Consider the following 16129-nt stretch of genomic DNA (forward strand, 5'->3'; position numbering starts at 1 on the left):
ATCACCTGAGGCTATGGGGCTCTTTCACAATCAAACTACTACAACTTGTTACCATTTTAACAGTATGGCATACAATGGCAGATGGAGACATCCATATCAAGATGGGCTGTTGTGTGTAACAAATTTCTTGGATTGAATGACATCCCTTCCTTTTTCTCTCCAGATTGTTCACAGAACCCTGGCAGCCATGCTTGGAGCTCTGGCAGCATTAGCAGTTTTGGCCGTGGTTGGTGATGTAAGTTGGGATGATTTGACGTACTGACTTGCTAGCTGATGCACTGTCAGGCCCAGGGACAGTCTAGAACTTAGGTTCTCTTTGTTCTTTTTAATTATTTTTTATGATACTTTGATCTTTTTTTCTCAAGAATAATGCTAGAGGCACAAACTAACAGACTTTTTCATTGAGCATGTGTCATTTGATATTGTCATTCAACTTACCAAGTAGAGCTTGTACCCACTTGGGCTCCTCAGACATGTAGTTGGTCAGTGTGTGGCCACGTAGTGTTAGAGGCAGATCTGAGGTGACAGGTTAGGTCAAAGAAATCAGACTAGGAGACATGGAGGTGCTGTCTGAGTGTGTGTGGGGGGGGCTCTGTCCAGTAGGAAATAAAGTGTCCATGAGAAGTGAAGGCTCAGGGTTGTTGGTGGGGGGGTCGCACTGACACTGCAATTAGTCCTCCTAAAGGTGATGACACACGTAGCCAGATTTGAAAGCAACTTCCAATGGCTTGCTATGAAAGGTCACTTAACCAATTTCCAAATAATGACTAGTTTAAATAACTACACGGGGAGTATATTGAGTTAGTTATGGTGTGTGTGTGTTTTAATTTAAATTTTGTATACAGTACTATCCTGAAAGTTGTAGTAAAAACTTGAAATTTTTCTTGGCTAGATTTGGCATAACCAAATGCTAGTCCTAAAGGTAAAATGTTCTGGAATTCTAGAATTTACTGATAAGAAACACTATTTTTATTAATGGTTAAGGAGTATGGTGGTAATAATCTAGTGTTTTTCCTTTTTTTTTTTTTCTGAGGTAGAGCCTCACTCTAGTTCAGGCTGGCCTGGAATTCATTATGTGACTACATAGGTAGTCAGGGTGGCCTTGAACTCACGGCGATCCTCTTACCTGTGCTTGCAAAGTGCTGGGATTAAAGGTGTGTGCCACCAAGCTTGACTTTTAATAATCCAGTGTTTTGAAAACTACTGTCATGGCACACAACAGGCACAAGCAGGGAGAAGCTCCCTGGGCCACTTACCAAACTGCCTTTCTCAGCAGGCCAGGCTCTGGCAGTCCCCCCTCCACACTCTTCTATGGCATGTGGAGAACAGGACACATGGCCACTCAAGTTAGTGTCCTCTGGCCTCATAGTACTACCCTGAGGAAGGCATGAGCAGACTCTAAGGAAGTAACCTCAGGGGCCATGCCTGAATTCAGTCATGGGGAAAGGGTTAAATTACTATTATTATTATTTACTACTTTCATGCATAGTTTTACTGTTGTAGATGCATGGGGTCGTGGATGTTTCTCAGCAATGATATAATCCAATTTGAAAGGCAAATGGATGGCGAGTTTCCAGCTTTGGCCCAATGTGTGGGTTTGCAGTAAGGGCAGTGCATTTTTAGAGGTTTCCCCCAGGAGGTTGATGCAAAGGATTAATTGGCAAATTTGTGCTTTGATTGCAGAGACCCAGCCTGCCCCGTGTGGTGGAGTGGATTGATTTTGAGACTCTGGCCCTGCTGTTTGGCATGGTAATTACAGTCCTCCCAGCAGGATGTGGCTCCATGCCCCTGCAGCCTGAGTCCTTTACTGTTCACTGCTGCTGCTGATACTATCATTTCATTAATGGTGTCCTGTCTCCTGACAATTAGGACTTGATTGAGAAGTGTTAGTGCAGGTCCAACTAATTTCTCCTGGGAAGGAATAAGATGATTGGAGAATTTTACTTTAAGATTTATTGAGCAATGAAATAATATCAATTATAAAGTAACAGTTAAAAAAACTTTATTGATTTACAAGCAGAGAGATATAGAAGATATAGATATGGAAGACAGATTGACACACAGAGAAAGAATGGGTGTGCCAGGGCCTCTAGACACTGCAAATGAACTCCACATGCACACAACACTTTGTGCATCTGGCTTTACATGGGGACTGGGGAGTCAAATGTAGGTCATTAGGCTATACAGACAAGTGCCTTTTACCTCTGAGCTATCTCTCCAGTCCCCCCCCCCCCATTTTTTGTAATTATCTGTAAGATAAAACAAATCACATACTCCAGATAAATGAACCATAAAAAAGTTTCAGTGACTGGAAAAACAATTGTAGTTACATAGATACAATAAAAAAATGCGGGCTGGAGAGATGGCGTAGCGGTTAAGCACTTGCCTGTGAAGACTAAGCACCCCGGTTCGAGGCTCGGTTCCCCAGGTCCCACGTTAGCCAGATGCACAAGGGGGCGCACGCGTCTGGAGTTCGTTTGCAGAGGCTGGAAGCCCTGGCGCACCCATTCTCTCTCTCTCCCTCTACCTGTCTTTCTCTCTGTGTCTGTCGCTCTCAAATAAATAAATAAAATTAAAAAAAAATGTCCCTAAGTAACAGTTCTGGTATTTGCTAATTTATCATATTGTCATGTGGCCACTCAGTGCTGTGAAGAATGTTGCTAAGTTAACTTGTAGGAAAGAAACTTAAATCACAAGTGGATTAGTTGAGCACGGGACATGAGCCATAAGTCAGTTTGGCTGGAATGAGTGGAATTTGGCAACACATTGGACCCAAGTGGGATGGGCTCATGCATTCTTGAGCAGGTCTCTAAATAGTCAAATGATCTGAAGTAGGTTCCAGCCACTCTGGACTAGGAGACTCAGACTGTGTAAAAACATCACCACGTTCTTACTTTCTTCGCTAGTATTTTAGGCCTTCGAAGGCTCACAGATACAACTACACTAGACTTCAAAGTCATGCAAAGAGGTGCTGTCATCCTCCGTGGGAGGGAAGGCGGAATAGTGCTCTGAACTTGGCCTTGCCAGAGGAGCCAGGATCTGTGTTAGGTGTGAGAAGAGGATAGAAGTCTGGGGTCAAGGTGTCAGCTGAGTCTGTCTCCGAGGCTCATCTATAGGCTGTGGGTATCTGTCTTCTCTCTGTGTGTCTGTCCTAACCTCCTCATTTTATTGGGACTCCTCTCATACTTTTAAGCTCCACCCTAATGACTTCATTTTAACTTAATTACTGACTCAAAAGCCACATCTCCAAGCTCAGCTGCTTTCTAAGATACTGGAGGTAGGAGCTTGACATAATAATTTTTTTGTTTGTTTTGGTCTTTTGAGGTAGGGTCTCACTCTAGTCCAGACTGATCTGGAATTCACTATGTAGTCTCAGGGTGGCCTTGAGCTCACAGTGATCCACCTACCTCTCCCTCTTGAGTGCTGGGATAAAGGCGTGCACCACCACACCCGGCTTTTGACTCAAGAGTTTTAAGGAGAAAGTTTACATTCAGCTTATAAAAATAGCCTTATGTTTTTGTCCTCAGTTAAAATTGGTTCAGCAAGGACTTATAAATTCTATGATTTTAGTAATGCAGACATGGCAAAGAGAGTATGTATAACCATGTCCTGCTTCACCTGCTCTAAAGAGAGTCTGTATAACCAGGCACCTCCTCACCTGTCATAAGCTACAGTCCTTGAGATCTCATCTCTCTTGGCAGCTGTGGTAGCCAATGTGAAAAAGGTTGGCCGTGAGAGTAGGCCACATATGCTTCTCCACACACCTACTCACACGAAACTTCTACTGGTCCATGGAGCAGTTCTGCAGACAGTCCCTAGGGGCATCTTGGGTTATAAACTGTTATTATAGACCAGGTAAATAATGTTACTCAGTCTAAGCTAATGTTGGAACATTTTTGTCTTGCAGTTTATTTGAAAGGAAGTATTGGGTCTACAATCTGCCAATTACTTTATGTTATTGAATTTTCACAGCAACCTTTAAAAGACTGGAATATCCAGAGGGTTGGAAAGAAGCCTGAAGTATAAAACAGTTAATTAAGAAAACTTAAAAAAAAATTTTTCTTTTCTTTATTTACTTGAGAGAGATAGAGAAAGAGGCACATAGTGACAGAGAAAGAATGCACACACCAGGGCCGCCAGCCACTGCAAACTCCAGACACCTGTGCCACCTTGTGCATCTGGCTTTACAAGGGTACTGGGGAATCAAACCAGGGTCCTTATGCCTTCCAGGCAAATACCTTAAACTCTGAGCCATCTCTCCAGCCTGAGCAAATACATATATATATATTGCTGTTGTTGAAGGTTTAACTGCTCTTAAGTAACAGAATTGGTGCTCAAATTCACACTATTTCATTGCAAGCTCAACATATGGTCATGTGGGTGGAGGGCAGGAAGGCAGGACAGTACTTTGAATTTGAGCCTCACAGAGGAGCCAACCTCTGTTGGCCCTGAGAGGAATGTAGAAGTTCTACATATCTAACAGAAGGGAGGCACATCAGATGTCTATAAGTTTTAAAAAGTTAAATGACATATTTAATATACTTCTGATGAACTAAAACCCTCTAATGAGTTCAGGCTCCTTGATATTTCTGGTTGATTAATTTCAGAATAAATGGGCCCTTACTTTTTGAGTACATGGGATGTGCTAAGAAAACTCAGATGAGGCAGTGGTCTGGGTTCAGACAGATCACAGGAGCAATCATCTCAGCACAGCTCTTCTTACTTGTGTGTGGCCATCAAGAAATCTGCTTAATTACTTTAGGAACCAAAATTTGATCCAGCTTTCAAAGCTTAAAATGTCTAAGTGGTCCTTGTGGGGACAATCAGGTGCAGAAAAGCTACCTGCTGCTTGTCACCTTTCTGCTTCTAGCGTTGAGACTGAAGTTTTATATACCAGAGATAGACCAGAGAAGTCTATAAAACAAGGAGCAATATTAACAATGTTTGGTATGAGAATTAGACAGGATGATACTATTCCTGGACAAAATTATGCACATAAACTACTGACAAGAGGTGCTATTTCACACAAGGAATGAGCATGTGGACAAAAGAAATGGTGGTCTTTCTGCAAGGCAGTGAGGAACTTGTTGACATGTGGTTCAGATTCATAGTTGGTCACACTGACATTGTTTCAATATGGTGTTTTGCTAAAAGAATCTTCCTGTCTCCTTTTTCCTTTTTTCCCTTATAGATGATCTTAGTAGCCATATTTTCAGAAACTGGATTTTTTGATTATTGTGCTGTTAAGGTAGGTGAGATGTTGCACTTTAACAGTAATATGTTAACTAACATATTTTTAACATTGTATATTTAGTAAATTAAATTATCATTGAAAGCAAGTATTTTAAAACTCTATCCTTCTTTCAAAAGTGCTCTGCAAGGTTGCATGTAACCACTGTGCTAAGCATGGCTGCAAGTAGTACCTTAGTTTCTCAAGTAAGTGAGGAGGAAGACCAAGGAAAAGAGCTCAGGTTAAATGTTTGTATAATATTATTGAAATTTCTTAGTGAGCTATGTGACAAAAATTATTTTGCATATTAGAGTTTCTAAATGCTTCAAGTCATCAGTTTCTGATTGCTTTGCTTTTTGGGAAATAATTTCAATGATTACAGTCTAGATATCAAATATATGTACACACACTCGTGATTTCTAAATTAGGGAAAGTGATGTTTGTTTTTAATTCTATAAGACCTTATTCATGTACATACATATGTTGTGGACTGAACCTGGAACTTTGTACATGCTAAGCACATGCTCAGGCTCCATCAGTGCTAGATCTTTACAGGTCTTTAAAAAATTACTATTATTTTTAATCTTCAGATGATAATGGTGTACATTTATGGTGCACAATATGTTTCAGTGGATATATACACAATGTAACCTGACTAAATCAAACTAATTTGTATACCTGTTGCTTTTCTTACCTTTAGTTTTTTTAAATTATTAACTCAAAACTTTGTATGGACAAATCATGCATTGGTACCATTCCCCTCCTCTCTGTCCCCATTCTACTGAGGACCCTCCTCAGGGGTTACTGGTATTCACCATGGGGTTGTGAGTTATGAGCTGTGAGAGCAGCAGGGAGTCACTGGGGAGGTGATGCCTCTGGATATTCTTTCCCACCATGTGGCTCTTACATTCTTTCGGCAATGTTCCCGAAGCAATGAAGGGAATGATGGAAATATTTAGTGTTGTGTTCTCAGCATCCTCTTGTTTTCTACTTTTATGAGTTTTGAGTCTCCTCAGTGTCTATATCTCCATAGAGACTGTTCTCTGGCTAGCAGTGAGAGCAGTACTCACATTCATTTTGCATATATCCAGGCAGGTGCAATAGAGATGATTTGTCCAGTGCTTAAGCCCTGGGCTTACTCTTCTTGTTGTTATTTTCATGAATCTTGGGTTTCCTCATCATTCACTGCTATCTTTAAAAAGAAGGTTCTCTAACTAAAAGTGAGATTAATTAAAGGGCTTAAACATACATACTTAGAAGGTTTTAAAAAATTATGCATCTTGAATTTTTATTTATTTATTTGAAAGAGGCACACACACACATATGTTATATATGTATATGGAGGGGGGGGGGGAGGGAGGGAGGGAGAGAATAGGCATGCCAGGGCCTCTAGCTGTTGCAAATGAACTCCAGATGTCTTCACCTTCTTGTGCATCAGGCTTATGTGCTTCCTAGGGGATTGAAACTGGGTCTTTGGGTTTGCAGGTAAGCTTCTTGACCACTAAACCATCTCTCCAGCCCCTTAAAATGCTTTTTGGTGGTCATAATATCTGTGTTTAGACAATGAACGGTGGGAGCTTCCCTCTGCGGTTGGTGATCTTCTTAACCATAGGCTTTTTTTTTTTTTTTTTTTTTTTGCCATAGGCAGTATATATATATATATATGTTATTGACAATTTCTATACTCTATACTTACAGACAACAAACCATGGCATTTCTCTCCCCTACTCCACTTTCTCCTTCATAATGCTGCTCTCTGTCATATCCCCTCCCTCTCTCCATTAGTATTTCTTTTTTTTTTTTTTTAATTTATTTGAGAGCGACAGACACAGAGAGAAAGACAGGTAGAGGGAGAGAGGGAGAATGGGCGCGCCAGGGCTTCCAGCCTCTGCAAATGAACTCCAGATGCGTGCGCCCCCTTGTGCATTTGGCTAACGTGGGACCTGGGGAACCGAGCCTTGAACCGGGGTTCTTAGGCTTCACAGGCAAGCGCTTAACCGCTAAGCCATCTCTCCAGCCCCCATTAGTATTTCTTTTGATTTGATGTCATCATCTTTTTTTCCTATTATGAGGGTCTTGTGTAGGTGTTGATAGGCATGGTGAGGTCTTGGATGCCGAGGCCAATTTCTGTCTGGACAGTTGTATGTAAGGAGTATGTAATCTGTTCTTTTACATATATACACAATACCATCCTCTTAAGACCTTCCCTCTCCTCCCTCCCTTATAGCCTTTTTCTAACTTATTGGCCTCTGCTACTGACTTCTGGTTCCAGATCACACACAAGTGTATACATATAAGGATATGTATAGGATCCACATATAAGAGACAACATGCGATATTTGGCTTTCTGGGCCTGGGTTACCTCACATAGTATAATCCTTTCCAGATCCATACATTTCCCTGAAAATTTCATTTTTCTTTTTTTTAACAAATTATTTTTATTTATTTGAGAAAGATAATGAGAATGGGTGCACCAGGGCATCCAGTAGCATCTGTGCATCTGGCATATGTGGTTCCTGGGGAATTGAACCTGGGCGCTTTGGCTTCACAGGCAAGCTCCTTCATTTCTAAGCCATCTCTCCAGCCCAATTTCATTTTTCTTTACCACTGACTAGAACTCCATTGTGTAGATGTACCACATCTTTATTATCCATTCATCTGTGGATGGACATCTAGGCTGGTTCCATTTCCTAGCTATTGTGAATAGAGCAGCAATAAACATGGTGGTGCAAGTATCTCTAAGGTGGTGAGAAGAGTCATTAGGACGTATGCCTAGGAGTGATATAGCTGGGTCATATGGAAATCTATTTTTAGCTATCTCAAGAACCTCCACACTAATTTCCACAATGGCTGTATCAGATTACATTCACACCAACAGTACAGAAGGGTTCCCCTTTTATCACATTATTGTCATTTGTTTTCTTGATGGTAGTCATTCTGATGGGAGAGATGGAGTCTCAAGGTAGTTTTAATTTGCATTTCCCTGATGGCTAAGGATGTAGAACACTTTTTTAGATGTTTATATGCCATCTGTATTTCTTCCAGTGAGAACTCTTTATTTAGTTTCATAGCCCATTTTTTGATTGGGTTGTTTGATTTCTTATTGTTCTGTGTTTTGAGTTCTTTGTATATTCTGGATATTAATCCTCTTTCAGATGTGCAACTGGCAAAGAGTTTCTCCCATTCTGTAGGTTGTCTCTTTGCTCTATTTACAGTATCCTTTGCTGTACAAAAGTTTTGTAATTTTGAGATCCTAGTAGTTGATTAGTGGTTTTATTTTCTGAACAATTGGGGTTATATTCAGGAAGTCATTACCTATGCCAATATGTTGAAGGGTTTCCCCTACTTTTTCCTCTAGCAATTTCAGAGTTTCAGGTGTGATATTAAGGTCCTTGATCCACTTGGATTTGATTCTTGTGCATGGAGAAAGACAAGGATCTATTTTCATCTTTCTACATATAGATATCCAGTTTTCCCAGCACCACTTGTTGAAGAGGCTGTCTTTTCTCCAATGAATATTTTTGGCATTTTTTAAAAAATCATATGGCCTGGTGGGAATGATGATACATGCCTTGAATCCCAGTACTCGGGAGGCAGAGTTAGGAGGATCACTATTAGTTTGAGGCCACCTTGAGACTACAGAGTGAGTTCCAGGTCAGCTTGGGCTAGAGTGAAACCCTACCTTGAAAAATAAAACGAAACAAAAAATCAGATGGCTGTAGCTGCCTAGGTTAACATCTGGGTCCTCTGTTCTGTTCTACTGATCTACATGTCTGTCCTTGTGCCAATACCATGCTGTTTTGGTTACTATGGATTTATAATAGAGCTTACAATCGGGTGTGGTGATACCACCAGCCTATTTTTGTTACTCAAAATCATTTTGGCTATTCAAGGTTTTTTTGTGCTTCCAAATGAAATTTAGGATTTTTTTTTCTATTCCTGTGAAAAATGCCATTGGATTTTTAATGGCAATTGCATTAAATTTGTAGATTGCCTTTGGTAAGATTGACATTTTCACAATATTGATTCTTCTAATACAAGAACATGGGATCTTTCAATTTCCTTGTGTCTTCTGCAATTTCTCATTTTAGTGTGTTAAAGTTCTCATTGTAGAGATCCTTTACTTCCTTGGTTAGGTTTATTCCAAGGTACTTTATTTTCACCATTTAGTACTATGTTGGCTGTAGATTTGTCTAAAATAGCTTTTATTATGTTGAGATATGTTCCTTCTATTCCCAGTTTCTATAATACTTTTACCATGAAAGGATGTTGGATTTTGTCGAATGCCTTTTCTGCATCTATTGAGATGATCATGTGATTTTTTGTCCTTCAGACCATTTATATGATATATTGTATTTATTGATTTGCATATGTTAAACCATCCCTGCATCCCTGTGATAAAGCCAACTTGATCAGGGTGAATAATCTTTTTGATATATTCTTGTATTCTGTTTGCCAATATTTTGTTCAGAATTTCTGCATCTATGTTCATGAGGGAGATTGGTCTATAATTTTCTTTTCTTTTTTTTGTTCTGTCTTTGCCTGGTTTTGGTATGAGGGTGATGCTGGCTTCATAGAAGGAGTTGGGTAGAATTCCTTCCTGGGCTTCTTTTAGTTGGGAGACTTTTTATAACTGCTTGAATCTCTGTACTTGTTATAAGTCTATTTAAATGGCTTATCTCATCTTGACTTAATTTTGGTAGGTTATATGAATCAAGGAAATAATCCATTTCTTTCAGATTTTCAAACTTGGAGTCATATATATTCTTAAAGTATGTCCTTATAATTGTTTGAATTCCTTTGGTATCTGTTGTAATGGTACATTTTTCATCTCTAATTTTATTAGTTTTTGTCTCTTTTCTCTTTCTTCTGGTCAAATTTGCTAAGGGTTTATCAATCTTGTTTATCCTTTCAAAGAACCAGCTCTTTGTTTCATTGATTATTTGGGTATTTTTTGTCTTATTTGGTTTCTATTTTATTAATTTCTGCCCTAATATTTATGATTTCTTCTAGTCTACTGCTTTTTGGTTTGCTTTGTTCTTCTTTTTCCAAGGCCTTAAAGTGGAGCATTAAATAGTTTATTTGTGAACTCTCTAATTTCTTAGTATAGGCAGTTAGAGCTATAAATTTCCCTTTTAGGACTGCCTTCATTGTGTCCCAAAGGTTTTGATATGTTGTATTATCATCATCATTTGATTCTATGAATTTATTGATTTCCTTTTTGATATCTTCAATGGCCCATTTGATCATTCAATAGTGTATTGTTTAGTCTCTATGAGTTTCTGTATGCTCTGTAGCTTTTCTTGTTGCTGATTGGCAGTTTAATCTCATTGTGGTAAAATAGAGTACAAGGGATTATTTCAATTTTCCTATAATTGTGGAGATTTGCTTTGTGTGCTAATATATGGTCTATTCAGAGAATGTTCCATGTGCTGCTGAGAAAAATGGATATTATGCAGTATTTGGATGGAATGTTCTGTAGATATGTTAGGTCCATTTGTTCCATGACATCATTTAATTCAGATGTCTCTGTTTGTTTTTTGCTGGGATGAACTGTCAAGTGATGATAGTGGGGTATTGAAGTCTCCCACTACAATTGTGTTTGATGTTATCTGTGACCTTAAGTCTAATAGCATTTGTTTGATAAAGCTTGGAGCCCCAATGTTAGGTGCATATATGTTTAGGATTGTAATGTCCTCTTGCTGGAGTGTTCCTTTAATCAGTATAAAATGACCTTCTTTATCTTTCTTCACTAATGTTGGTTTGAAGTCTATCCTGTCAGATATTAGGATAGCAACCCCTGCTTTTTTCCTAGGCTCATTTGCTTGAAATGCCATTTGCCATCCTTTCATCCTAAGGCAGTGTCTATCTTTTATTGAGAGATAAGTTTCCTGGAGGCAACAATTTGCAGGACCCTGACTTTTAATCCAGTCTGCAAGCCTGTGTCTTTTGGATGGTGCATTGAGGCCATTGATATTAAGAGTTACTGAAAGGTATGCATTTATTTTCACCATTCTTCTTATTTTGTAGTGTTTCCTGTTTTCCCTTTACTTGTTTGTTTTAACTGCTATTTGAGAGTGGTTTATTTTTTCCTATTTCCTCCTGTGTGTATTTTGCTTTCACTTCGACATTAAGTATTCTGTCAAGTATTTTCTATAGAGCTGGTTTAGTTCTCATAAATTCCTTTAGCCTGTTTTTGTTGTGGAATGTCCTTATTTCTCTATCATTTGGATAGATAGCTTTGCAGGATAAAGTAATCTTGGTTGACAGTTGTTATCTTTCAGAACTTGGAATACATCGCTCCATGCCCTTCTGGCTTTTAAAGTTTATGCAGAATAATCTGCAGTTATTCTGATGGGCTTGCCTTTGTAGGTGACTTGCTTCTACTCTCTAACTGCTTTCAATATATTTTCTTTGGTTTGTGTGTTTAGTAGTTTAATTAAACATGGCAAGGAGAGGTTCTTTCTAGATTTTGTCTGTTTGGTGTTCTAAAAGCTTCTTGTATCTGCATTGGCATTTCTTTCCCAATTTGGGGAAAATTTTTTTCTATGATTTTGTTGAAAACACCTACTAAGCCTCTGGACTGAAATTCTTCTCCTTCTGTTATACCCTAAATTCTTATGTTTGATCTTTTAATAGTGTCCCAGATATCTTGAAATTTCCATTCATACCTTGCTATTCACTTATCTTTCTCTTTGCTGGACTGTATTAGATCTGCTACCTGGTGTTCTAGTTTAGATATTCTGTTCTTTCCTTCATCCATTCTACTGGAGAGACTTTCCACAGTTTTTTTTTTTTTTTTAATTTCATTGACTATATTCTTCAGAGCCTGGCTTTTCTTCAGTATTTCTATTTCCTTACTCATGTCTTATAATGACCTCTGTATTTTATTAAGCTGATTTCCTGTGTTCTCTTTCAGAAGTTTGTTTTCTTCTTTAATTCCTTTGTTTTCTTCTTTGATTCCCTTCATTTCCTCTCTGATTTCTTTGAGAATAGATACCATCATTTTCTTGAAATCTTTGTCAGGCATTTCATCTAAAAGTCTCATTGGTGATCATTTCTGGTGGATTTATAGTTTTTGGTGGGACTGTATTGTGTTGATTCTTTGAGTTTCTTGTGTTATATTGTAGTGATTTTTGCATCCTGAATTGATTTGATGCATGGGTTTTCTACTTATCTTCAGAGTTCCCAGGTGTGGCAATCCACAATACCCTCAGGATATGAGTTCAAGGTGCCAGGTGTAGCTCTTGTCAGCCAATCAAGCCACAGAAGTAATCCTAGGTGTTGAGTTTGCTTGCTAAGCAAGTGTTCTAGTGGACTGGGTGGAATAATTTACTGCAAAATTCTAAACTTCAACTGAGTAACATACACCATCAATAAAAACCAGCACAAAGTATGCAATTGTGGGGATTGAAACAAACAGATAGGGCTGGAGAGATGGCTTAGTGGGTAAGTGCTTGCTTGTGAAGCCTAAGGACCTCGGTTTGAGGCTCGATTCCCCAGGACCCATGTAGCCAGGTGCACAAGGGAGCACATGCGTCTGCAGTTCGTTTGCAGTGGCTGGAGGCCCTGGCATGCCCATTTTCTCTCTCTCTGTCTCTCTTTCTCTCTCTCTGTCTGTCACTCTCAAATAAATAAAAATATTTCTTTTTTTAAAAAAAGAAACAAACAGATAGTCATATAAAGCCAAAATTCCTAAGGTTGTGTGTTGTTCTACACCCTTAATCTTGTCAGCTGGGAGGTAGAGATTTCTGTTCTGAATTGGTTACCAGGTCAACCTGGATCTGGATCAGACCCTGGCCCCAATAATGACAGAAAGCAAAAAACAAAGGCCCTACATATGTGAAAGCACCAAAGGCAACAGTATTCAACTCCCTAATACAGGTTATTTGAGAATGGTAAAGCCAACCAAGAATATATACCCCATCACCTGCCCTGACAAGGAAAGAGAGATTAGCTCTTTCAGGACTGTGTTCGTTACCTTTTGGGGTGGCTTCCAATGTCACCAATGTGGAATGCCTGCTTTGATCCCTCCATGTTGTGCTGTGCAGCTGTACCTCTGATCTGCTCTGCTGGCTTCTCTGCCACTGGGGGCTGAATGCTAGAGGTTCACAGTCCTGATGGTGGGGGATGGGAGAGTTCAGACTTCTGGAGTTGCTTGCACTTTTAGTAGCTCTTTAGTTGATCTCAGCTGTCTTTCCTTCAGAATTCTTAACTTTGCAAGAAGGCTGATGGAGTTGAAAAATCTGTTGTTTGGTTTCTGCTGCTGCTCCTGCCGCCTGGCGTGCCTGGCAGGACTGGGTGGGCGGGCAGATCACGGGCCTCAATGGCCTCAGTGGGACTCTGGCTGTTTTCCTCCTTTCTGGTGGATCTTGGTCTCTCTGGCTTCTTCACTGTGTCTAAGAATAATCTGTACTCCTTCACTTTTAAGAAGAAGAGTGTATTTTGCTGGGGTTTTGCTTAAATCCCTCCCTAGTCTGGCTTGGTGTGGCTCCTAAGCTACCATCATACCTGGAAGTCCCTGCCATAGGCTGTTGACTCTTTTCTCAGTATGGGGCATGAATCCCCTCTCACTGAACGGGCCTCATATCCAACCTGAGAGCAGTTTGTTACTCCCATAGCTTATGTGCCACTAGTCTGTACATCTTGCCTGGCTGGTTGATTTTGTAGCTTGTTTGATTCACTGCTTATTCAGATAGTAGATGACTTTTCTCTCCCAGGAGCTTGCCTAACACGTTACAGCATTGTGACAGCTTGCTGGCAAGGATCTAATTTTCATCTCAGTTCCAGTTTGCTTTCTCTATGTCCTGCAACCACAGCCTAAGGTGTTGTTAGCAATATTGCCTATAGGTTTTTATGGTAACACATTTAAATTTTGAAATATGTACTATAATATGATTCGATACAGTTCTCAGACTGTGTAATTGGCCTCAAAATCTATTCCTCTTGATTTTCTGAACTTTGCGAACTTAGATTAACATCTTTCCATTCTGTTCCTTCCAACCCTCCAGCTCTGTAGCCAATATCCTACTCTACTCCTGTAAGATCTATTTCCTTAGATACCACATAGAGGTGACATCATGCAGTATTTGAATGTGTGTATCTGGCTTATTTCACTTAAAATAATGTATTCCAGCCATATCTTGGTTATTGTGAATGGTTCTCCAGCAAACATAAGAGTGCAGGTGCCCATCCTTTCAACATAGATTTCTGGTCCTTTGGATATATGATCAGTACTGGGATTGCTGGATTGTATGCCCATTCTATTTTTAGCTTTTGAAGTATATTTATACTGTTTTCCATAATGGCGATATGAATTTATATTCTTTTTATTTTTTATTGTTTTGGTTTTTTGAGGTAAGGTCTCACTCTAGTCCAGACTGACCTAGAATTCATGGTGTAGTCTCAGGGTGGCCTCGAATTTATGGCGATCCTCCTACTCTACCTTCTGAGTGCTTCTGGGATTAAAGGTGTGTGCCACCATGCCCAGGTATGAATTTACATTCTTATCAATAGCCTATACTGGTTCTGTTTTCTCTACTTTTTCCCAACACTTGACATCTTTCATCTTTTTGCTAAGAATCTTCCTAACAGGTGTGAGGTGACACTTGATTGTGATTTTACTTTGCATTTTAACTGTACCCTGGGAGTTCTGTCTACAGATTGTGGCCTACATATATGGTTGAAAAGGGGAGACTTGGCCATGTCTATTAGTGTAAAGGCTAGTGTTGAGCTTATACTGTTTTGGAAAGTAACATTTTTTTTTTCTGAAAAATTTCTTCAACAAAGCTTTCTGCAAACTCTGAATGAGGGAACCATGGTGTAATTTGTGCACTGTCCCGTACATTCAGGGAGGTATCCTGCCTCTTCTTCTTAATACCTTGATCCTTAAATGATCCTGAAAATTCCCAAAGTTCAGGAGTCATGGGGTTCACCTGGGACCCAGATGTTTCAGCCTAGAGTGTCTAACCATCACAGTGAGTGCTTGAAGAGAGAGAGAGCATCAGAGAAGAGGGAATGTAGGCCAAAGTGGGCTTAGACTGTCCAGTGCACTTTGATGTCCAGTGTGTTCACCACCTCACCTTACCAGATTTAGGACTGGAGGTGAGGGTCTAAGTTTTAACTGTGCCCAGTGCCTGTTTGGATCATTATTCCTTGCAGGAGTCAGTGATAGGAGGCCTATGTTATACCAATATGCTGATTCTGTCCTGTTTCTTTCCACGTGTATATCCTAGGCATACCAACTCTCACGAGGGAGAGTGTGGGCCATGATCATGATGCTGTGTCTCATTGCTGCCATCCTTTCTGCCTTCCTAGACAATGTTACCACAATGCTCCTCTTCACGCCTGTGACCATAAGGTATGTAGAGCACTTCCAGTGTAGGCATCAAGGCCAGGTTCAAGGCAGGCATGTGTTATGGCTACACCACCACTCAAGGCTCCCTCTGCACATCCAAATAATGGCCAGGGACAGTTCTCACCCCTTTGCTGGAGCACATTTTACCACCCTCAGTCCAGGTAGCTCTGGCTAGTGTGACTAAAGAGCATTAGACAAGTGATAATATTGCCATGGCTCCAAAACACCATGAGGACTTAGAAAAGAGGGCTTGGCTTTCTGGGAGATAGGCTGTCATGGGGGATTGTCAGTTGTCAGGAGGTTTTGCTCATATATTCCATGTTGTCATTTTCTACTTAGTGCCAAGGTTTGGTCTGTAACAGGCCAGACTTACAGGGCTTTCAAAGATTGTAAGAGAAATCTTACCAGCTTAGGTGTTTGCTACTTCTCAAAAGAAGAAGGCAGTTGGCTATGGTGGCACTCAGCTTTAATCCTAGCACTGGGGAGGCAAAGGTAGGAAGATTTCTGTGAGTTCAAGGCCACTCTGAGACTATGTAGTGAAT

The 16129-nt window shown here is 39.9% G+C and overlaps 1 protein-coding gene across 2 annotated transcripts in view; it reads left to right on the forward strand.

Annotated features, from left to right (window-relative positions):
• The window catches only part of Oca2 (OCA2 melanosomal transmembrane protein), a 263060-nt gene that overhangs the window by 70680 nt on the left and 176251 nt on the right, over nt 1-16129 (forward strand). Inside the window, exons 10-13 of one of the 2 annotated variants that reach the window (XM_004661944.2) lie at nt 164-235; nt 1684-1749; nt 5192-5248; nt 15466-15590. In XM_004661944.2, coding sequence (XP_004662001.2) covers nt 164-235; nt 1684-1749; nt 5192-5248; nt 15466-15590 — 320 coding nt within the window. The remainder of the gene's footprint in view (nt 1-163; nt 236-1683; nt 1750-5191; nt 5249-15465; nt 15591-16129) is intronic. The other variant, XM_045146469.1, reaches the window with a different exon arrangement.

Source organism: Jaculus jaculus, chromosome 3 (assembly GCF_020740685.1).
Source record: "Jaculus jaculus isolate mJacJac1 chromosome 3, mJacJac1.mat.Y.cur, whole genome shotgun sequence".
Classification (NCBI taxonomy): domain Eukaryota; kingdom Metazoa; phylum Chordata; class Mammalia; order Rodentia; family Dipodidae; genus Jaculus; species Jaculus jaculus.